This window comes from Heterostelium album (assembly GCF_000004825.1).
Source record: "Heterostelium album PN500 unplaced genomic scaffold PPL_scaffold1, whole genome shotgun sequence".
Lineage (NCBI taxonomy): Eukaryota > Evosea > Eumycetozoa > Acytosteliales > Acytosteliaceae > Heterostelium > Heterostelium album.
The window spans coordinates 1,548,109-1,569,575 of NW_008805063.1; the positions used below are offsets into that span (position 1 = coordinate 1,548,109).

The window sequence follows — 21,467 nt, forward strand, 5'->3', positions numbered from 1 at the left end:
AACTTTAATTAAAACTAATAGTATACACTTAGTTATTATAAATAAAAAAACAAAAAGTTAGCTCGCTTATGACACTGGCGCTTTCACCAGGAACTTGGATGAACTGCACAGAGTCATCCACTGGTCTAACCTGTTCATACTATCCACCACTGCCGATGTTAACTAGTAAATCGGTTATCATTCCACTTGATGATGGTTTTCTGAAGTTGAAATAACCATCCAAATTGGTCACTCTTTGGTTCTCCAATCTCAGTTCCTACACATATCCAAGGTCAAATCAATGCTACGTAACAGCATATTCCGGCTGTACTCTCATACCTTTCCCATCAACCACAAGCGCACTGATCATGTCTGTGAGTTCTGTGGAGAAACCTTCGCTGAACTCTGCAACCCACTTGAGCATTCTTCAAATGCAGGAATGTAGTTTCACAGCTGTTCCTTTCTCTTATCAACATATATACCTCAAGTACTGTAACTATAGACTTGGCAATTGGAATCACTCGAATATAAAATTCAACGGTCCTGTTCGTACTATTCTATCCTAATACTACTCAACTTAATAATAAATAATAACTATAAACAATAATAATAATAAAATTTTATTGGCTATTTCTCACCGCCGTGAGAATGAAAACTAGCATGTTAATATCAATTTGTTGACTGATCACGAGTATAAAAATAAAATTTTACTCAATAAGCAAACACAGAAAAATAGACAACCATCAATAAAAAATAAAAATGTGTAAATCAATTTAAACTTTATTTATTTAAATTTATATCTAATCAATTTGATTTAAATGAATATACTTGTCTGTACTAACATAATACTCTTGATCCAAAGATTCTTCTACAACTACACACATAACAAATAATGATAATAATGAAAAAAAACAGACAAAATTGTTAACAAAATTAAATAAAATAAAAAATTACTTCTTTAAAAAAAATTCTTGTCATTATTTAACTTCTTATAACTTACCATTTTCATTGTATAAAAATATTCGCGAAATAATATTTATATTGAAATTAAAAGTTATTTATTACATTTTTTCTTGAGTTCTCATTAAAATACTCTTACTACGTTTTACAAGTAATCTCTTTCGATACAAAATGAAAAACGTAAGTGACAGAGCCACAACAACTACAGATCCAATAACTATAAGTGATATCCACCAGAGAGATGGTTTCTTTGAACATTCACCTTCTTTCGCAGAGTTATCAACTAAAACAGCAAAACTTGGATCTAAGAAAGCTTCTGTAAAAGTAGGTATCACCATTGCAACAACCAGCTGATTCTTGTCATCATCTGATTTGTCTTTGTAGTATGGTTGTGAAAAGATACTGTCTGATGTTGAAAGTAGAATTGTATTACTCTCGACTGTACGGTTATCAATATACATTCGATTGGAAAATTTGGTCAAGAATACTTTGTTTCCAAGTTGAATTTCAATCCATGCAATGTCTGTAGCATCATTATAGCTATTTGATGATTCTGAGCAACTCTGTTCTTTTGGTGATTGAATTTCATAGATCAATTGAAGTGAATTCAATTGATTCTGGAATTGATAGTTGGAAAGTTCGATTTGATATTTAAAACTATTCTTTTCCATTGTAAGTGGCTGACCTGCAAACCAAAGAGTTGTTTGTTCCAAGAATATAATGGATGTTACATTGATTGTGAAATCGGTGAGATTGTTGATTGATCCAATCGCAGTTGTAACGGTTGTTGTATTGACGGTTGTATTCCATTGAACAAGTGTGATTGGATAGATTGCAACATCACTACCAATCTCATCAATCTCTCTGATATGTGTAAAGAATACAGAGAATTGTCCGATCGATCCAGTATTGTTTCCAATTTCAGGTTTTGTTGTGTTGTCAATTGTAACCGTTTTATCACAGATTGCACCACCATATCCAGAAGTACAATTACAATTGCCATTGATACAAACTCCATTTCCAGAACAATATGGTTTTGTTCCACATGCCGAATTATCAATATAAAAGAATATTGATTCTGTATCATAAGCAAATCCACAATCAACTTTAACTGGTAAACCTGCTTTTAATTGTGGAGATGGAGCACTTCCATCAAAGAAACATGTTATTGTTTGACTGTCTATTAAATCTAAACTTGTGCAATTCACACCTCCAATCGTAACATTTACTGGATTTGCAAATCCATCTCCTTTAATAGTAACAATTCCTCCAATATCTTTTTCGATTGATGTAGCATTCAATAAATCTAAAATATTTGAATATTAATTAATAAAAGTCAATTTGATTCATATTCAAATATCTTACTTATTAATTTTGGTGTAAACCCTCTAGCACTTGAAAGTTGTCCATCAACATTGATTGAAATCCTCAAATACAACGAATCATAATTAAAATATGCTATCATTGATTCTTGGGGTATAAGCCACGTATTTAGAGTTGATTGCGATCCACCAGCATTCACTTGGATCTTATTGATATCACTTCCAAATTGTTCTCCAAAAATATTGACTGAGCCACTAGTACGGTTGAATCTGACTTGTCGAATTCCAGTGATAGCTGGAGGATAGTATGCCAATGTATTTAAAGGTGTTGATCCGGTTGGCTTACCATCTAGAATAAGTGTTAGATTTCTCTTTGCACCTGATCCTGCGCCAACGAAAACACCAATCGATGAATTCTCTGTATATGGAACGATTCGACAATCTAACTTTACACCATCTGCCAATAGCGTGTAATTACTACTTGTCAAAATCATGTTATTCACACCAACATTAATATATCCACCGGTAGTAGGTATTACAAAATCTTTGGATTTTGTGAAACTGGGAGGTCCAATATCAGATAAATCAAGTCTTACATAAACATAATGTGAAGCAGAAACATTAAAACTAAAATACATTGGATCTACAGACAACTGTGTTTGAACTAAACAAACAAAGATTAATATCAAATAATAATTAGAATTATTATGTAAAATGTACATACTGTTACCAAGAGATGATGATACTTGAGGATCGATATATGTGATTCCATTAATAATATTAGTGTTTATACCACCTGTACTAAGAATTAGACTATTATTATAGGAACCAGAATTAAAGTAATAATTCGCTTTAGAAGAAATGAATTAATAAACTATATCATCTATAAATATAGATCATTGATTACAACTTACTTGATATATGGTTTGATGGGTAAGTAGTGTTAATATACATTAGATTTCTGATGAAATAAATGTCTTCCAATGAGGTTGGTGCATAAGGATAGGTAGGTCTTCCCTCAGCAAGATAATATGAATTAAAGTAATCAAAATTTGTTGCAGTAAATATTGTTAAACTATTTGTATTGCTATCATCTATATGAATATTTAATAGTAAGTATAAATCATGATTTTTAAATATATTATTACTATATACATACAAACTGGAACTCTACTAAGATCTGTTATTTCAACACCACCAACTATCATATTGATTAATGAGTATCTTGTACTAATATTTAGTTTAGAGACATCGGGTATAATTGTCTCTGTGAGTCTACATGTAATAGATCTATCCGAAACCAACATCTCTAAGGGAATACAAGGAACTCTAAGTATTGATATTCTAACATCATTAACATATTCTAAAGATTCACCAAAATTACCACCATTAATTGTGATAATCGAATCTTTGACATATCCTGGTATCATTGATTTTATATAAGGTACTATTATCAAAAACAAAAAAAGTATTATTAATTTTTTGTTTACTATAATATAATAGAAACACTTACAATTTGGATGATATCTCTTTGAACTAAATGATTTAACACCATCGCTAATTAAAATATCATATTCACCGACTGTATATTGAGTTTGGCAGGAAACTGAGCCTGTAGTGTATGTAAGGATGGTGCAATTGAAATCCGGTCTACCAACTGAACTGTTGGTGAATGTCACCCTGAGTTTACTCGAGTCAAATGAGTTCAAATTCAGTCTAGTGATTGTCATTATGCTGGGCGCCATGTCGGTTGGGATTACCAGCGGATCTATTTCTCCACCCTTTTCCATCAATATAAAATCTGGACTAATAATATCTCCCAGATCATCCCATTTCAAATCCTTCCAAATATAGATGTAATTTTGATCATTTACATCTGGTTCATCGACTAGGAATCGGCAGAATCCAAAACACTTTGATTGCGTACGGTCATAAAGAACCATATCTATCTCAGGCCCTCCAGACCAAGTGAAAATTGAATTGTCTGGAGAATTCACAGAATTGGCACCAATCCAAGTGTAATTCTTTAGAGTTGTAAAAAACGTATCAAGGATGAAATTATTTTCATTCTGCGTTGTTATCGTTGCTAAGTAACTATATTTTATATACATATTTAAATAAATTAACAATCAAAATTATTATTATTTATTTTTTATCACTTACTAATTTTGGGAAGTTGCATATCTATCTGCCTCTGTCCAAACTACTTGATAATTAACTAAAACATATTCATGTCCGTTTATCGGATTTATACTTTGTTTTATAATTGATTGTGCTAATAATACAGAGATAAAAATTTGTAAAATATTAAATATTAATAAATATTTCATTCGTTTATAGTTAAGAAAAAGTAAAACTGTTCAATGATTGACAGGCGAAATCTTATACTAACTTTATCTTGAGCAACCATTAAAGTTGTAAAAATCGGAGCATCTGTTGTAAACAAGATATTTACAACCAAAAGATTTTTTGTAAAAATCATGATTTCATAATATCTTTTTTTTTTTTTTTGTTAAATTGCTGTATAATTTTGAATATTGTGGTGATCTAAAAACCTAATTTTGAAAACTGTAACAAAAAACTAAAAAAAATTAATTAAAAATTTTAGAGATTAAAATATCTTTATGGAACAGTAATTTAACATAAGTTTTAAGTTTTTCATTTTTTTGTGTGGGTAAAAAAAATAAACTTTTTTAAAAAAAAGTTCTGTACGTTTTCTTTTTTTGTTATATTAACCTTATCACATAAATATGAATATTATACAAATGAGCTTACAAGTTGAACCTAGTAAACATACTTCTGAAAGCATTGAAGATCTTATGAAATTGATTAAAGAAAGAATAATCAGTGCTCTTCCGAAATGTTTATTTTGTGATCATAAAATGGATCCACTCGGTGAAATTGATCATTTGAATCGGTGTATAAACGCTTCTCGAAATGTAATTTCAAGTTTTAGCAATGAATTTAAGTCAAAGCTACCAATTAGAGTGTGATAACCGGAAATATAGTTCAGGGTGGAAACGCAGTTTGTCAATCACCAGCCACTCTAAAGTAAATAGTTGTGAAAAAAAATGGGGTTTAATAAAATAAAAAAAGATTTTTTTTAAGTGAGTTTTGGCGCCTTTTCTGATTTTTTAAATATTATTTGTACAAAAGAAAAAAGAATATTTGATATATATATTTGTATTGATGATGATTTGTACCATTATCAATTTATTTATTTATACATATGATAAATAGTAGAATATTAAAATAATTTCACAATTAACTACAAAGTACATTGATAGAGGAGCTATTAAATAGTGATTTCAAAGTTTAGTGAGCAGTTACTCTAGCATGTGCTTCGGCGTGAGCATCTAAATTAACTGGTCCTCTGATTCTAGCTCTCAAACAGAGATTCAACTTGATTAAGGCATCCGGATCATTATGGTCGAAAACACACTCTCTTGGAAGTGGATCGCACTCATGACACTCGACTGGAGTTGGCTCACATTCGTGACATTCATCACCGGTGGTAGTAGCTGGTTGTCCAGTTGTTGGTGGAGCTGCTGGCTCACCAGTTGTAGTTGCCCATCTCGAAGAACCGGCAGTCGAACTAGCCATCTAAAGAAAGAATATAAGAGAGAAAAAGAAAATCAAAATTAATGTTAATTTTTGATATAAACAAATTTGGTAATTATAAATTTATTCACTTACAGAGATTGAGATTACAACAGATAATAAGAATACAAATAATACAATTTTAATATTCATTTTGTTTTTTTTTTTGGTAAATTATAATAAATTCTAAATCTAAATTTACTTTAGTATTAGTTTTATTTGGATTATTTAGTATTGATTAATTTGGAATGAATGCTTTAAAATTGATCAAATTTATAGTTAGTGTAGTAAAGGACAGGTTTGGATTCCACCAAAATATTCAACTACAATAAATAGTAGATTGCATCACAGAGAATGCAGGGTATAGTAAAGGACACTTTGCTAACTGAAACCCACACATTTATTATTCATCATTAAATCAATCAATCAATCATATATGCTTTCAATCAATCTCATATTATTCACAAAGGGTGTTAGGTGTGTGTGGATTCAAATCCATAAATCATAATCACATATTGATCTATAATACTTTCTTAACAAAAATCCAACAAAAATCTCTATTCTATTCAATTTTATATTAATCATTCGATTGTGTGTAACCTCATAATCAAATTCTCTCTCCTTCCCCTTTAACAGTCTAAACTTTAACACAGTACTCAATACACAATTCTCATATTAATAAATTCTGTCGTCGATTACAATGTACAAAAGACTTCCCTCATATCACTCAAATACCACCTCCCCCATATTCTCTCTAACTAGTCACAGGTTTTTACACTTTTATTACTCTTCAAATTGTTATCTACAACTAATATTAAGTTATTATTGCACCAGACACACACACTACCAGCACCACCATTATTATTGTTATTCTAATCTAACTGACCCTCTCATATCCTATCCTAATCTCAATCTTAAGTTTCACATATTCATATTTTCAAATTCCTCCACTTTTATTCTTTCTTGGACATCTTTTTTTTTAATCTGCCGTTTTTTATTTTATTTTTATTTCTATTTTCTATTTGCTTGTTATTAAAGAGTAGAATCATTATGGCATACATATATCATACGTGATAGTAATATACTAGCTTTGATTCAAATTAATTAAATTTTTAGAATAGAATTTATTTCTGTTTGTTTTTTGGGGGTATTTACTCTCCTCTCCATTCGAGAGTTTTATATGTTTTTTGGTGGAAAAAAACATAGAGTATTGTACACAAGAAGTATGGGTAGAGAGTTTCTTGTGGTGTCGGAGTTGTTAGAGTAGATCTAACTAAATAAATAGCCAACGATGATATGTAATATAATCTTCGATAAAAGAAAAGAAAGAAAACAATTTAATATATCCTCCAACCAATTAATATTAATATTTTTTTTTTATACCTGACCCCTGGTGTAAAATACTTTTGAAACGGCACAGGTTTCTACCAATCCAATCAAAAAAAGATATCTACCACATCTTTTTTAGATTTATCACCCGCACGGGGTATCACTACATATCGTCAACACTTTCAACTCACACACATTGTTAATACCACCAAAAAAAAAAAAAAAAAAAACCATTACAACCCACACTTTTATTTAAAACATATAAATAAATAAATAAAAATGAAATCCCCACTCTCACCAGTCACCTCATCAAAAGTATTGATGAAAAAGACTGAAAATGCGTATTATTTTGACGAGAATATATAAAAAAAAAAAAAAAAAGTAAAATAAATATTTGTTTTTGATTCTCTATCAATAGTTTTGTGTGATAAATAATTTATTGACCAATTGAAATATTTATATTTGATAACTTTATTTTATTACCTTATTTGATAAATATTAAGTTGGTGATTTTAATAAAAAGATAGATTTCGATTGATATCTTTTTTTTGTTTTTGTTTATTTATTAAATATATAAATAAAACATCTCAACCTAATTCGTAAATTCATCCAATAGCTATTTGAATTTCGTAAAATGAAAATTATTTCTTATTATTTTGTGACCAACTATTAATTTGTAAGAATTTGATGAAGTTAATTAATACATAATTTTGTTTTAAGTGGTACATTATGAATGGTTTTTAAAGATTTTAAATATCTATTAAATTCAAAGGAAATCTGATACATATAGCAACTGAATGAGTTTTATAAACCATTTTTTGACTGCAACTTAACTACTTCTTAGGTAGTTGAATTAATTTTCAATGAAATTACATGCATTTGATGACTACATAATCCTCTGTTTTTGAACATACAATTCATTGCAAATACTACTTGTATCTTTCCAAATCCTAAAAGACTTTTAAGACCAATTCAAAAATACTAAAAACAAAAATTATTATTACACCACTAAAAGATATCTAAATAAATAGATATCTATCTACATTTCTAAAACCAAAAAAAAAAAAAAAAAAAAAACATAAAAGAAAAAATATCATCAAAGTATCACTAAAAAAAAACAAAGTAAGTTTACACTGTTATTATTTTAAAATAATAAAAATTGAAATAATGATTATCTCTATTAAAATAAATAATGATTGCTCGGTGTAACATTGGATTGATTTAATTTGTACATGTACATAAAATCATCTATTTTTACAATAGAAATATAGATTTTTTTACAAGTCAAAATACCAACCCAATTATTGTATTGTGTGTATAAATAATATTGTATTAAAAATGATTTCTCTCTATTCTAAATATATATAATAATATCGATAATTTCCCTCCCTACCATTTACTTTATAAATTAAATTCATCCTACCTATATTTGGCTATTGACTATACCAATGACATCAAATATTTTTAATCCCACACCACACATGTTTTATTTCACACCCTTCTATACCACCACACTGTTTATACCCACAACATTTCACTTTCTATCCCATCCTCTAATGAAAATAAATTGATTTAAGTGTTGTCAATACCAATCAACAAGGTGAATGATAGTTTGCCTGCATACTCATTCAACTTTTGAAAATAAAATATCTACCGCTACTCTATTTATTTTTTAAATATCTTAAATTTATTTAGAATCACCATCATATAATGACACGAAACTCTACTCTATTTTCTCAACCAACTCTTTTATAACCACAATGTTTCGAACATAATAATTAAAATACCAATCTAATAAACACCAAACCCTCCATATTATTTTTATTTATTATTTCCATAAAGATAAATAAATGTGTATCTTATTAGAATTGAACTGACAATATTTCTAAATCTTTCAAACAGCAATTTAATATAGAAAAGTTGGTTGTTGTTTGGATCAATCAGATTTCCAATAAACCAATAGACAGTCAATTATTATTTAAGAGTAAACATTACAAGATTTTTAACTGTTTAAAACTCACTCCAACAGATAGGAGTACAACTAAACAGAATTCTACAAGGATAAAGGAAAATAGATCAACAGATATCTCTCCAGACCAGTAAAAGTGAAATAATTAAAAACAAAACAACTCAATAGCCACTCACACATTTAACATATCTATTCCAATTTTCAAACAATTTAAATTATAACAAAAATTATTGTGCAATTTTTGTTTGAAAAATTTTTATCAGATTTCTCAACAATACCAATATATCATACCAATTTAAAACATTACCAATAGTACTACAAAAAAAATGTTAAAAATCCACTCAACCAACTACTCGCATCCCCTCCCACATGATCAAGATAAACAAAAATCGACATGTCCTCTTAAAGGTATGTATTTATTATGGAATTAATTATCTTTATATTGTAAAGAAATCTCACTTTAAAGAAATGATAATTTATTTTCAACACTCAAATTTCCACCAACTCATCCAAACCCATCCTCTATCATTTATCTCTTTGGAATTTCCATATGAAATGATATCACTTTTTCACCATTTGTTTGTTTAATTTTGAAATTCATTGTTTTGCTAATATACCTTGCTTTTTATCTTTCCAAACCAAACAATCGATTCACAATCTTCTAAATATTTATCTTACTATTGTCATTAACTTTTTTTTATTTAAAGTTACCATGTCATCATACTATATGACAATGTTAATTAACAATAATTTTGGTTTTAAAAAAAATATGTAATATTGCCTTTTGTGTTAATGTTAGTGTTTATTTTTAAAGTTGATGATAAAGAATATCCACCAACACAATCAAACACGCCATCAAAAAGTTAAACACACCCAATATAAACCAAATTAAATCGAGTGAAAAAGTTTGTCAAAATTAAAAAAATAATCGCTGTGTGAACGACCAAGATGTAATAAATAGAGTGACAAAATGACAAGTGTGAGAGGTGTCATATGACAATGATAAAATTTTTTAAATAGATTAAAACTTTTATAAATAGAATTTATAATAATTATTATAAACAAAATCATCATACAAGTCTAAATATTGTTAACAACCTGTTGCCACAACTTTACTTTAAAAAAAAAATATTTTTTATTTCTAATTAATGACAACAAGAGGTGAAGAGACACAGCAGGAGGAATTAAACTATAGTTGATTTAATATAGTTATTTTTTTTAGTCGTAGAATTCTTTCTATACTATTTTTTTAATCGTTGTAGTGCAAAGAACAAATTTATTTATCAAAATCATATGTTCATACCACACACTCTTTAGTATTATAATAATAGATAACTATAGCTATAGTAGAATAGAATTTATATTTACATATATATATTGAAATTTCAATAATAATAATAACTACTATTTTTTATAATAAAAAAAAATTCTAATATATTTAACTATACCCTTTTTTTTACAAATAAAAATAATATTTGTTTCTTATGGAACCAAAACAAGAAGGAGATGCACCCAAAAATGACAAACTAATTGAAATGAAGGTGTTTGAAAAGTCAGCCATCGGTGACAATAACAGTGATGACGGTCAAGGAAGCAGTAACCTATCTGGTTCTAATGGATCGTTGGAAGTACCAGCCACTGACATTTGGGGAACTCCCATGGTCACAAACACTGACTCCACTCATCACAACAACCAGTTGTATGAGATAATAGATCAACCCGAAAACCTACTTACCACTCCTACTAACAGCTCACTAACTACATCGAGTTACACACCAAATGGAGATAGAACTCTATCACCAAAAAAGTCTAAAAGTTGGAAGAGATTCTTCCAACCCAAAGAAGAAGAAATCGTAAGTAACAAAAATGCTGACACTTCACTATCACTATCAATCTCCACTACTTGCTTCGAATATATTGTATTCAGTGATTTTGTTATAATTAGAAAAAAGATAGTAACAAAAGAGATAGATTATGAAGAATTCATTCTTTAATACCTATAACTTTTAAAATTAACTGCGAAATACTTCGATTTACATCGAAAACTTGAAGAACTTTGATCAAAGTTCTGAAAACTAAATATTATCTGTAAAACCCTAATTCTATTTCTGACTTTTAAAATCAAAAACTCTTTGTTCAAAAATATCATTTACAAAAATAGCGATATTTATTTTTTTGTTAAAAATTATTTTTTTTAAAATTAAATTTTTATAAAAAAAATCAAATTCCATCAACTTTCAGACCTTAAGGTCTGAATTCCAAAAAACAACACAATTGAAAATCATGGGTCTAATGAATCACATCTTCATTCTTCACAATAGCCATCATCAATCACTCTACAAATATTATTATTTTATTTTTTCAGTATAACAATGAAATCCCGAAACAACAAACTTCATATTCGAAAAAAAAAACAATAAAATCACCAAAAAAAGAATTTTAGAGAAGAGACCCACACCCAATAATAATATCTTGTAGGATCTTGAATGATTTGCAACACCACTAAATTTCAAGTCACATCAAAGTCACTCGAAACAAATCACAACATTGGTTTGTTTGCATCAGTGTGATGACTTTGAATTTTTCATTGCTTTTCGTGAACACCTTTTGTTTTTTACATCTAAACAACACCCACTGTTCTCATATCAATATATTTGGAAATCAATGATTTCGTTGACGTTCGTTGGATTTTGCAAAATAATAATATTTTTTTTTGTTTTTACATTTGCGAATTTTGCAAACACACACTCATTAAATTAACTTATTAAATGAGTCTGAAAAGCACAAATTAAAAACAAAAAAAAAATATGAAAATAATGATAATTTTGCAAAAAAAAACAACCAACTTGTTTCATATTAAAATTTAATAACAGTGCAATACCAGTAACACCGAGTAAAACAGTAGCATATAGTATGGTGAAGAAAGAGTCTTTATTAACTAGATTCCTTCCCGGGTTATCGACAACAACCCCACCATCATCATCATCACCAAATAATAAAATAAAAAACAATATAAATGTCAATAATAATAATTTTACCGATGAATTAAACCATGAGGAAGAGGTGGAAACACCAGAACAAGAAACTGACTCACTAATAACTGACAATAGTACACCTAATAATAATAAAAACAACAACAACAGCAATAATAATTATTTCGTTTATATTGTTGATGATAATCATTCGATTACATCTTTGTCCGAAAAATCTAAAGACTTTTATACGGGTTCCATTGTTGTCGATCCCCCCATTAATAGCATTAAATCATTTTTGTTATCTCCTACACCACCACCACCGCTCAAAGACGACAGCACCACCAGCGTCGATCAGAGTGATTCACATCGACGACAAACTAATTGCAATAGCATTGAGATTCATCCATACACCACCACCACTGACACCACGCACGATTACAATTTAAACTCAAACTACTTTGAAACAATGTCAGTGTCGAATAACACCAGCATTGCTAACAATTGTAGAGATAACAGTAGTGGTAGTAGTATCATAAGATCTATTACAAATAATCTCTTAGAAATACAACGTGAAAACACATCGCTATCATCTTCACAACCACCATTAGACAACAGTCAAACTACATATTTACTAATGCACGATAAAACTGAACCACAGCAAGAAGATACCTTCTTCCAAAGAGGTAAAAAGATTCTCATTGCAGGAACTGGTAAGTTTGCTATTAAAATAGTAATAATAGCAGAGTTGTTCTAATAATATATATATATAGGTTTCTTATGTGATGCATATGATCTGTTTGTTATAAATAATGTTCTTGTAATTCTAAAGATGTTGTATCAAGAGGAACAAAACTCAGCACCTGTCGTTGCCACTGCTGCACTCTGGGGTGCGGTCGCAGGTCAACTGCTTTTTGGATTCTTTGCGGATCGTGTAGGTCGTCGTATTGGTTTCATTATCACTTTGTCGTTCATCACTCTTGGTGCACTTGGCTCTACTCTCTCGTTCAACACTGCACGAGTCAATATCTTTGTGATGCTAGCGATCTGGCGTACCGTGCTCGGTTTTGGTGTCGGTGGTGAGTATCCACTGTCGGCCACTATCAGCTCGGAGTCGGCATCGACCGACGCCAAGCGTGGCGCTCAAATTGCATCGGTGTTCTCCATGCAGGGTGTCGGTATCATCATGTCGCCAATCATCGTTTTGATTCTCCTGAGAATCTGCGGAGCCGACCATCTCGATGTGGTGTGGCGTGTCGCTCTCGCATTCGGTGGTATCCCGGGTTTGATTATGATCTACTTTAGAATTCGTATGAAGGAGACCAAAGCGTTTGAGAAGCGAAAGAACACCATCTCCAAGCGTGAGATCGCTCGCTACATTGCCAAGTATCACTGGAAGACGCTGTTGGGTACCGCCGGTAACTGGTTCATCTTTGACATTGTGTTCTACGCCAACGGTCTCTTCTCGTCGACCATCATCAGTGTGCTGGGTTTCGACGGTCCCAACTCTGATTACGACAAGCTCTTCAACACTGTATTGACCGCGCTCTACTTGGCGCTGTTGGGTCTGCCAGGTTACTTTGTCGGTGTCGCGCTCATTGATCGTGTCGGTCGTCGTAACCTCCAGCTGATTGGTTTCGCACTGCTCGGTCTCACCTACATTATCATGGGTGCCACCTTTGAGTATATCAAGAAAATCAAAGCGCTCTTTATCATTCTCTACGGCCTGACGTTCTTCTTTTCGAATGCCGGTCCAAACACTACCACCTACGTACTACCGAGCGAGTCATTCCCAACCAGAGTTCGTGCCACCTGTCACGGTATCTCTGCTGCGTGCGGTAAGCTCGGTGCCGTTCTCGGTGGTTATGCCATCCAACCGTTCTTCCTTTCCAACGGTCTCGGCAAGACGCTCTTGGTTTGCGGTGGTATCTCGTTTGCCGGTTTCATTCTCACTTTCCTCTGCACCAAGGAGACAATGGGACGTCCACCCATCGAAGACGACATTGAGCTCTCAGAGTCCAACGACATGGCCACCCCAGGTGAACCAGTCGACAAACTCTCCACTTCACAAAAGCATTTGGTTGACTCGGAAAAGCAAGAGGTTTAAAACAACGGCTCTGCTTCATTTGGTGTTGAAATTTGTTACAAGAAGTCTTGTATTTTTCACCACTTGCATTGGTCACATCAATTCAACCTATTTTATTTTATTAAATTTTTAATTTAATTATTTCAACACCAAACCCAAAATACTTCAACAACTTCAGCTTCATTCAACAAATAACAATCAACATACAACAATCAACTTCAACGCCAACCAAAAGGAAAATGTAAAAAAAAAAAAAAGAAAAGAAAATCAATACCAAAAAAGATAACTAGGGAATCATAGAGGGGGAAACAAACAACCAAACAACCAAACAATCAAACAACCAAACAACAAAAAAATAGTATTTAATCAACAACCAACATTACAACAGGGTACTTTTAAATATCTACCAATTTCACAGACGACTGTAAATAGAAGTAAAAGAATATTTTTTTTCCAATTCTTCTTTTTTTATTTATATTGCTTTCTATATGTTTAATTCTCATGATTGAAAAACATATGAAGACACCAAATTTATAATTTAAGATTTCAAAAAATTATAAATCATTGATTAATTTTGCTTTTATTTTCTGATATAGATAAAAATTCGATATAAATATAGTGATTTACTAACCTTTGTCATTATTACCAAATAAAAGTTGGTTTTAAATAAAAAAATAAAAAATATTAAGTTATGAACATTTAAAAAATCTATTTACTTTTATTATTATTATTATTTTTTTAAAATTATACAAATAAACTGTTCATTTTCTACTACTTTTATATATAGAGATTTTTTAAAAAAAACAAATAAAAACTAACATCACTTTAGTAAATTCAATGATTGTTGTTTTTTTCTCTTAGAGAGTTGATTTATTTTAAAACGAATCAATAGCTGTATAAAAGGGTATAGAAGGAATGATAATAATTATTTTTTATCTTTAATTTTTTAAATTTATTTATTTTAAAATTTAGAATATAAAGAGAACGATGACGATGAATTTGGTGTATTCATAACGTTGCTATTGAGATTGAAACTTGGTGGATAAGGTGAACTAAATGAATCTCTTCTTGAATCTGGTGAATTGTTGTTATTACTAGTTGGTGTATTGTTAATGGTATTGTTATTACAATTGTTTGTTCCTGAAGATACACTCTTTTGACGTAGACGTTTAATAAAGTTATCTTTCTTCTCGGGCTGCTGTTGTTCTTTTCCAAGATCAAATGCATTGGAGTTGGGATCAAAGGTGACTTCCATTCCATTGAGCGAAGCGGGCGATGAAGAGTAGGGAGATGGATAACCGTCACTCTCAGAGAATGAATTGGTTGCTGTTGTATTGTTGGTTGTGGTTGTAGTATTATTAGGTAACAATGGAGATTTACTGAGATTGGTTGCTGCACGCTCGAATTCACCGACCCATTCATTGGCTTCAAGGGATCGAAAAGATCAAAAAGGAAAAAGTACCAATAAACAAAAGTCAAATCAAGAGAAGAAGAATTATGATATTTTAGTTATCGATCTTTCAAAAACTGAAACAACAATAACAACTATTAATAGTAATAATAATAGAGTCTTGAATAAATCATTTTTTTATATAAAATAAAAATTTTGAAGGTTTATCTTTAATGATGTTTGAATAAAATAGATGGGTGACATAAATCTTTATTTTATTTATTATATTTAATATTTTAATTTAAATCACATCCTAGATAACAACTATAAATATGGGAAACTTATTATCACTCTTCAGATCTTCATATTTCAATCAAGACGATTTTACAATGACTGGTTTAGAATCATTCCCATCCAATGTAGTCAGCAAGAGTATCGCCAACCATGCCTATCTAATGATATATACTTCAGCATCAGACTCTGATACAACATTAGTTGGACACTTTGCCGTGGTTTTAGATATCAATGGAGAGACCACCGATACCGACAACCCCAAAGGTCTAATGATCCACATGGTGCTAGTGGAGAAAGGAATATCTCAAAATGTGTGCTGTGTAGCAAATAGATATAACAAGCAACAACCATCCTCTACCCTCAATAGAGTAGTTCATCTTGGAAAGGTATCAAGAGAAATGGAAAATCCATTTGAATGGAGAGTTTGGGCATTGAACGTCTTTTCGAGTTTCATCAAGGACAATTGCAATGGTAACTATACCTGGGGATCATCCACAAACTGTCACAATTTTGCGCGACACTTGGTTCACCAGTTGAAGCTCGAATGGCCAAAAGAAATTCCTGTTGCGTCTGACTATTCTCCAATGGCAATCGATTTTGTTTCTTTCTATCGTGACATTGAGATCTTATCCAACACTCAGTCGAAATAATTGTCTTGGTTATGTTAATTTACCTTTTTTTTATTTATTTTTGCTTTTAAATAATATATAAAATAAAATATCAAATCTTGATTTTTTTTAATAAAAATAAGATAAAGATAGTCATTTTATAGTATTTTAGGAATATATCGTTTATTTTATGATTATTTATGATTACACATACAAATGAAAGAGTTTCTCATTGTTTCTGCTAGGGTAAAATGGTTATTTTAATAAAGTTTGTGCACAAAGATCATAGTAATATTATGAAAAATGTTCAAATCAAATTGAATTAAGTTCTGTTGTTTAGTAATAGGGTATAATTATTTGTATGTTTGTAAAATGTATACAATTAATTAACTTTTTTTTTTTTTTTTTTTTTTTAAAAAAAGATTTTTTTTTTTTTTCAATTTTTGCACATTTTGGACAACTATCCCACCCAATAAAAAAATACATTTTAATTTAAAAATAAGCAGATAAGTTATAAGATTGGATGATGGAAACAGAACATCTGCAATTGAATACACCTGCTGTTGTATTACCACTCACTAGTAACAATAGTAATAATAGTAATAGTACAGTTGATAATAATGAATCATTTGTTGTAATAAAAGCAAAGAATAATGCTGAAAATAAAGAAGTAAAGATTACACAGATATTGAGTAGTAATAGTAATAGTAATAGTAATAATAATGATAGTACTACTACAATTGCATCACCTTCACCTTCTTCAACTTCACCTAATATCATTAGCAGTAGTACAGAATTTCAACAATTATTAGATGCCATCAAATTCGATAGAATCGACGCGCTCGATCGTCTCATTCAAAAGAATCGTGATCTTCTTGTGCAAACCGATGACGTTGGTCGTACTCCACTCTACATAGCGATAGAGGATCACTGTTCTCTAGAGATAAAGAGCATTCTAATACAATACTCTGATATAGATAAACTTAATACATTGTTAACTATCAATAGTCCAACAACTGTTGTCAACAACAACAACAACAATACAACACCTGCAGCTACAACAACACCAGCTACAGCAACATCAACAACAACAACAACAGTAGTTAGTTTAGAAAGTTATCAATTCCCAGCAAGCCAAGAGAATGTATTACATTGTGCTGTTAGAAACGGTGATTCGGAGTTGGTTACATTGCTACTGGCAAAGTCACCAGATTTGAAAGATTCGGTGGATTCACTGAAGCGATCTCCGGTGATATTAGCAGCGGCCAACGGAAGGATGGAGTGTATCCGACTGCTCATTCTGAATAGTGCCGATGTCAACAAAGTCGATTACAACAACAAGACAGCGCTGCACTTGGCCATCGATTTGAATCACTCTGACATTGCAAGTACCATTGTAAACAACAACGGTGACCACACCGTTCTCTTTCATTACCGTCCGCACCGCGCCCAAGTCAACGACATCATCGAGATCGGTCACGGCAAGGAGAATGTCATGGATATCATCCCGAAGCTCGACCGATACGGCAGGATCATCGACAATGAGAATCCCAACCAATTCGACGTACACGAGAGGAAGCGTGTCGAGTTGGAGTTGTCGCGTGCTCAGAAGTGGTGTATCATGATGAAGCGATGGCTACCCGATGGCAAGCGACCGAGCAAAGTCAAGGAGAGAACTATCAAGGGAATACCAGACCGTGTTCGTTCGCAGGCTTGGCGACTGCTCTCACAGTCGGATATACAACTCCAGAAACAACCGAAACTCTTCAAAGACCTGATAGAGACACCTTCCAAGTCGGAACAATGTATCTATCTCGATGTGAATCGTGCGTCGCGTGACTACATCTTCTTCCGTGAGAAATATGGATATGGTCAAGTGGCGTTGTTCGACGTTCTCAAAGCGTACTCACTCTTTGACCAAGACATTGGATACACACAAGGAATGAGTTCAATCGCTGCACTTCTTGTTATGTATTTACCAGAAGAAGTAAGATGTTATTATCAGTTTATATATTTCCGACATAAATTCTAATCTCTTTTGTTAATTATTATTGTATTATTAGGAAGCATTCTGGACATTTGAAAGATTGATGAATAAAGAGGAGTATGCAATGAGAAATCTATTCGTTCCAGGTTTGATAAAGTTACACGAAATGATATATGTATTTGATAATCTAATAGCAAAGTATTATCCTGCACTTTCAAAGCATTTTGTAAGTTATATATATTATCAAAGTTATTATAATATAGTCATCCATTAATATTGATAATTGTTTATTACAAACTACAGAATGAAATCAATTTAGGATCAGTGTTATTCGCAACAAAATGGTTTATAACAGGATTTTTAGATTCATTACCATTTTATTTGATATTGAGAATTTGGGATTTGATATTTAGTTTAGGTTTTAATATAGTATATTCAGTCGCTCTTACTTTACTTAGAATTCTTGAGAGTAAGTAGTTAATAATAATAATAATAATAATAAATTCATTATTTTAATATTTAAATATCTATCAATAATTAATAGAACAACTAGTTGGTAAAACATTGGAAGAATGTTTCAATACTTTCCAACATATGTCGGAAATGAATATCAATGATGATTTGTTTGTTACCAATGTCATGAAGTATAGAGTAAAGAATAAAAGGATCGAAGAATTGGTACAGAAATATAGAAAAGAACAAGTATCAACTGCAACAACACCCAACAGCGTCACCTCAAAGGACACTAAGAGGAAATCCAGATTTAGCTTAAGAAGAAAATAAATAATAATAGTATGATAATATGTGTATTAATTTCTATTAAAGACAATATTGATGATATTTATTTATTTTTGTTTATATTTCAGCTGAGCTCTACTTTAAACGGCCGTGTTACTTTTAACGTGGCCACATCCTGAAGTTGAACATCTGTGTGTTTCCATGAAAGTTTCTACATTTACTTCTTCCGATGACGAGTTTTTGAGACCTATTCAGATGAGTCAATGAAAGATCATCTATAGTATTTTCATCTCCACCTGTTCGTTTACATCAATCTTTTTAATATATATGTTATAAATTATTCTTAACTTGTTTTTTATTAAATTTTTGAGTATTTGTTTTTATTTTCCAATGTCAATCAATAAAAAAAAATTAATTAAAAACAAAAAAGAAGAAGGTCAATAATTTAAACTTTATATATTAATAAATTAAATCAACGTTCAAAAAAAAGTGTATCTAATTTTTTAAAGTAAATATATATTTTATGAAAGTATTACTTAAACAATTATTAATTCATTATCCTTAATTAGTAGAATATACCAAATGAATAACCCAATAGAACAAGCTCTGAAATCAAAGAAAGAATACTTGGATGGTACACCAGAGGATCGTATCAAAATGATTGCCAAGGTGAATGACTCACCAAAGTTGTTCACTCTCAACTACTTAGCATCAAAAGGTTTGCCTTTCGATGAATTACTTTTAGAAGTGTTGACAGAACCATCTATTGAAAAAACAAATAGTAAGTGAAATTTTAATTCAAATTGATATTAAATAGTTTCTCAAACTCTTTTTTTTTCTTTCAATTATTTTACCATATATACAGTTGATGTGGAACGAGGTAAGTCATTTATTTTAAACACAAATATATTTAAATCAAAATAATCTAATTTTTTGTTTTTTTCTTTGAATACTATCATAGTTAACACAACACCTTAAAAGAGTTTTGCACTCTTGATTTATTCTCATCTTCATATCATGACCCGGTGAAAATTTAAAGCAACCCCATCTTAATCTTTGATTTCAGAGCTTGTTCTATTTGGTATTTTCAACTAATTAAGTAAAATGAAATAATAATGTTTTCTATTGTTGTGATACTAAATAAATTGAAAAATAAACAACCCTCTCTTTAAAAAAATTCAATTTTCTTTTAAGTGATGATTTGTGTGTTTAAATCAAATCATCAGAAATCAAAAATTATTTGTTTAGTTTATTTAATTTATATTATTTATAGAAAGAAAATGGATAGAAAAGATCTTAAAAGAAAAAGTACATCTTCAAAACTTAGATCTCATTCAGATGAGAAACACCAAATAGAAAAGAAACAAAAGTCAAACCATGATGAAGAGATTGTCGATAATGTGGTTAGTGAACATACAAAAACCATTTATAATGTAGTAGAGAGCAATTTGTAATATCATTGGTTTTAGACAGAGATATCTGCTACGTTAAATCATGGAGAAAGTCAAGGAGTTTCCGAATATCAGAGGTTTGGCACCGGTTAACTTTTACACTATATCACTTAGTGAATCCAATGGTATCGCTCTTGAAACTCCTGAGGAGTACAAACTATCTGGAATAACTAAAGTAAAGAATCGTGCTGAACCAACCTATGATATACTACCGAAAACACTGAGATACATGGATATTGATAATGTTAGTTGGATGTGTCGCAATAACTACACTGCACGACTTCGTTACAAACTGGCGAGGAACGAATATTTAAAACTTACCAATATTAGCCCACCTTTAAAGCAATGGTCACCGACAAACACCTGTTCATTCAAATGTTCTAACGTTTTCTATGCATTTCACTCATGCACTTCCAGATTTCATCCAGGCATCAGAGATATGTTAGAGTTCCTTTTGAATTACCCTAAACAACCCCTAGCCATACAATCCAGATACTACTCATATTCATTGAAAGCAACAAGTTGGATATGGTAAAATTGATGCTTGCTTTTCGCACTCCAAAACCAAATAGCTATCAAGAATATTTTATGGTTCAGTGGAGTATCAATGCGGGATTGGCAATGGTGAAACTACTTACTCCACGCTTCGAAGCTTTACTTAGAGATAAATCTGGAGAAAAGGACTTCATTATGAAGATAATGAAAACACAGGATTTGGAATGACTACCGATTCAAAATGTTTTCAACTTTGAAAGGATTCCAGAACAACCGTTCAATATTAA

General features: G+C 30.8%; 8 protein-coding genes across 8 annotated transcripts; 5 read left to right on the forward strand and 3 right to left on the reverse strand.

Moving 5' to 3' along the window:
• Positions 1 to 139: 139 nt before the first annotated feature.
• On the reverse strand, positions 140 to 4,591 carry PPL_00664 (uncharacterized protein; the record flags this gene model as incomplete). The annotated part of the gene is made up of 10 exons (XM_020571687.1): positions 140 to 200; positions 808 to 853; positions 1,202 to 1,255; positions 1,343 to 2,245; positions 2,305 to 2,925; positions 2,986 to 3,111; positions 3,176 to 3,355; positions 3,421 to 3,708; positions 3,775 to 4,355; positions 4,425 to 4,591. 10 exons carry the CDS (start codon positions 4,589 to 4,591, stop codon positions 140 to 142), a joined length of 3,027 nt encoding a protein of 1,008 aa, XP_020438210.1.
• Positions 4,592 to 5,011: 420 nt separating this feature from the next.
• Positions 5,012 to 5,316, forward strand: PPL_00665 (uncharacterized protein; the record flags this gene model as incomplete). The annotated part of the gene is made up of 2 exons (XM_020571688.1): positions 5,012 to 5,200; positions 5,275 to 5,316. The coding sequence occupies 2 exons, from the start codon at positions 5,012 to 5,014 to the stop codon at positions 5,314 to 5,316; spliced, it is 231 nt and encodes a 76-aa protein (XP_020438211.1).
• Positions 5,317 to 5,576: 260 nt separating this feature from the next.
• PPL_00666 (uncharacterized protein) lies at positions 5,577 to 6,014 on the reverse strand (the record flags this gene model as incomplete). The annotated part of the gene is made up of 2 exons (XM_020571689.1): positions 5,577 to 5,864; positions 5,958 to 6,014. The coding sequence occupies 2 exons, from the start codon at positions 6,012 to 6,014 to the stop codon at positions 5,577 to 5,579; spliced, it is 345 nt and encodes a 114-aa protein (XP_020438212.1).
• Positions 6,015 to 7,469: 1,455 nt separating this feature from the next.
• Positions 7,470 to 7,556, forward strand: PPL_00667 (uncharacterized protein; the record flags this gene model as incomplete). The annotated part of the gene is made up of 1 exon (XM_077398145.1): positions 7,470 to 7,556. One exon carries the CDS (start codon positions 7,470 to 7,472, stop codon positions 7,554 to 7,556), a length of 87 nt encoding a protein of 28 aa, XP_077254286.1.
• Positions 7,557 to 9,485: 1,929 nt separating this feature from the next.
• On the forward strand, positions 9,486 to 10,026 carry PPL_00668 (uncharacterized protein; the record flags this gene model as incomplete). The annotated part of the gene is made up of 3 exons (XM_020571690.1): positions 9,486 to 9,567; positions 9,867 to 9,914; positions 9,974 to 10,026. 3 exons carry the CDS (start codon positions 9,486 to 9,488, stop codon positions 10,024 to 10,026), a joined length of 183 nt encoding a protein of 60 aa, XP_020438213.1.
• A 281-nt stretch (positions 10,027 to 10,307) lies between these two features.
• PPL_00669 (MFS transporter) lies at positions 10,308 to 14,238 on the forward strand (the record flags this gene model as incomplete). Its single annotated transcript, XM_020571691.1, has 4 exons — positions 10,308 to 10,353; positions 10,382 to 10,475; positions 12,033 to 12,844; positions 12,905 to 14,238. The coding sequence occupies 4 exons, from the start codon at positions 10,308 to 10,310 to the stop codon at positions 14,236 to 14,238; spliced, it is 2,286 nt and encodes a 761-aa protein (XP_020438214.1).
• A 940-nt stretch (positions 14,239 to 15,178) lies between these two features.
• PPL_00670 (uncharacterized protein) lies at positions 15,179 to 15,472 on the reverse strand (the record flags this gene model as incomplete). Its single annotated transcript, XM_020571692.1, has 1 exon — positions 15,179 to 15,472. The coding sequence occupies one exon, from the start codon at positions 15,470 to 15,472 to the stop codon at positions 15,179 to 15,181; it is 294 nt and encodes a 97-aa protein (XP_020438215.1).
• Positions 15,473 to 15,939: 467 nt separating this feature from the next.
• On the forward strand, positions 15,940 to 21,408 carry PPL_00671 (ankyrin repeat-containing protein; the record flags this gene model as incomplete). The annotated part of the gene is made up of 11 exons (XM_020571693.1): positions 15,940 to 16,372; positions 16,779 to 16,797; positions 17,092 to 18,496; positions 18,573 to 18,715; positions 18,760 to 18,965; positions 19,041 to 19,140; positions 19,804 to 20,019; positions 20,508 to 20,637; positions 20,704 to 20,762; positions 20,800 to 20,929; positions 21,283 to 21,408. The coding sequence occupies 11 exons, from the start codon at positions 15,940 to 15,942 to the stop codon at positions 21,406 to 21,408; spliced, it is 2,967 nt and encodes a 988-aa protein (XP_020438216.1).
• Between the last annotated feature and the right edge of the window lie 59 nt (positions 21,409 to 21,467).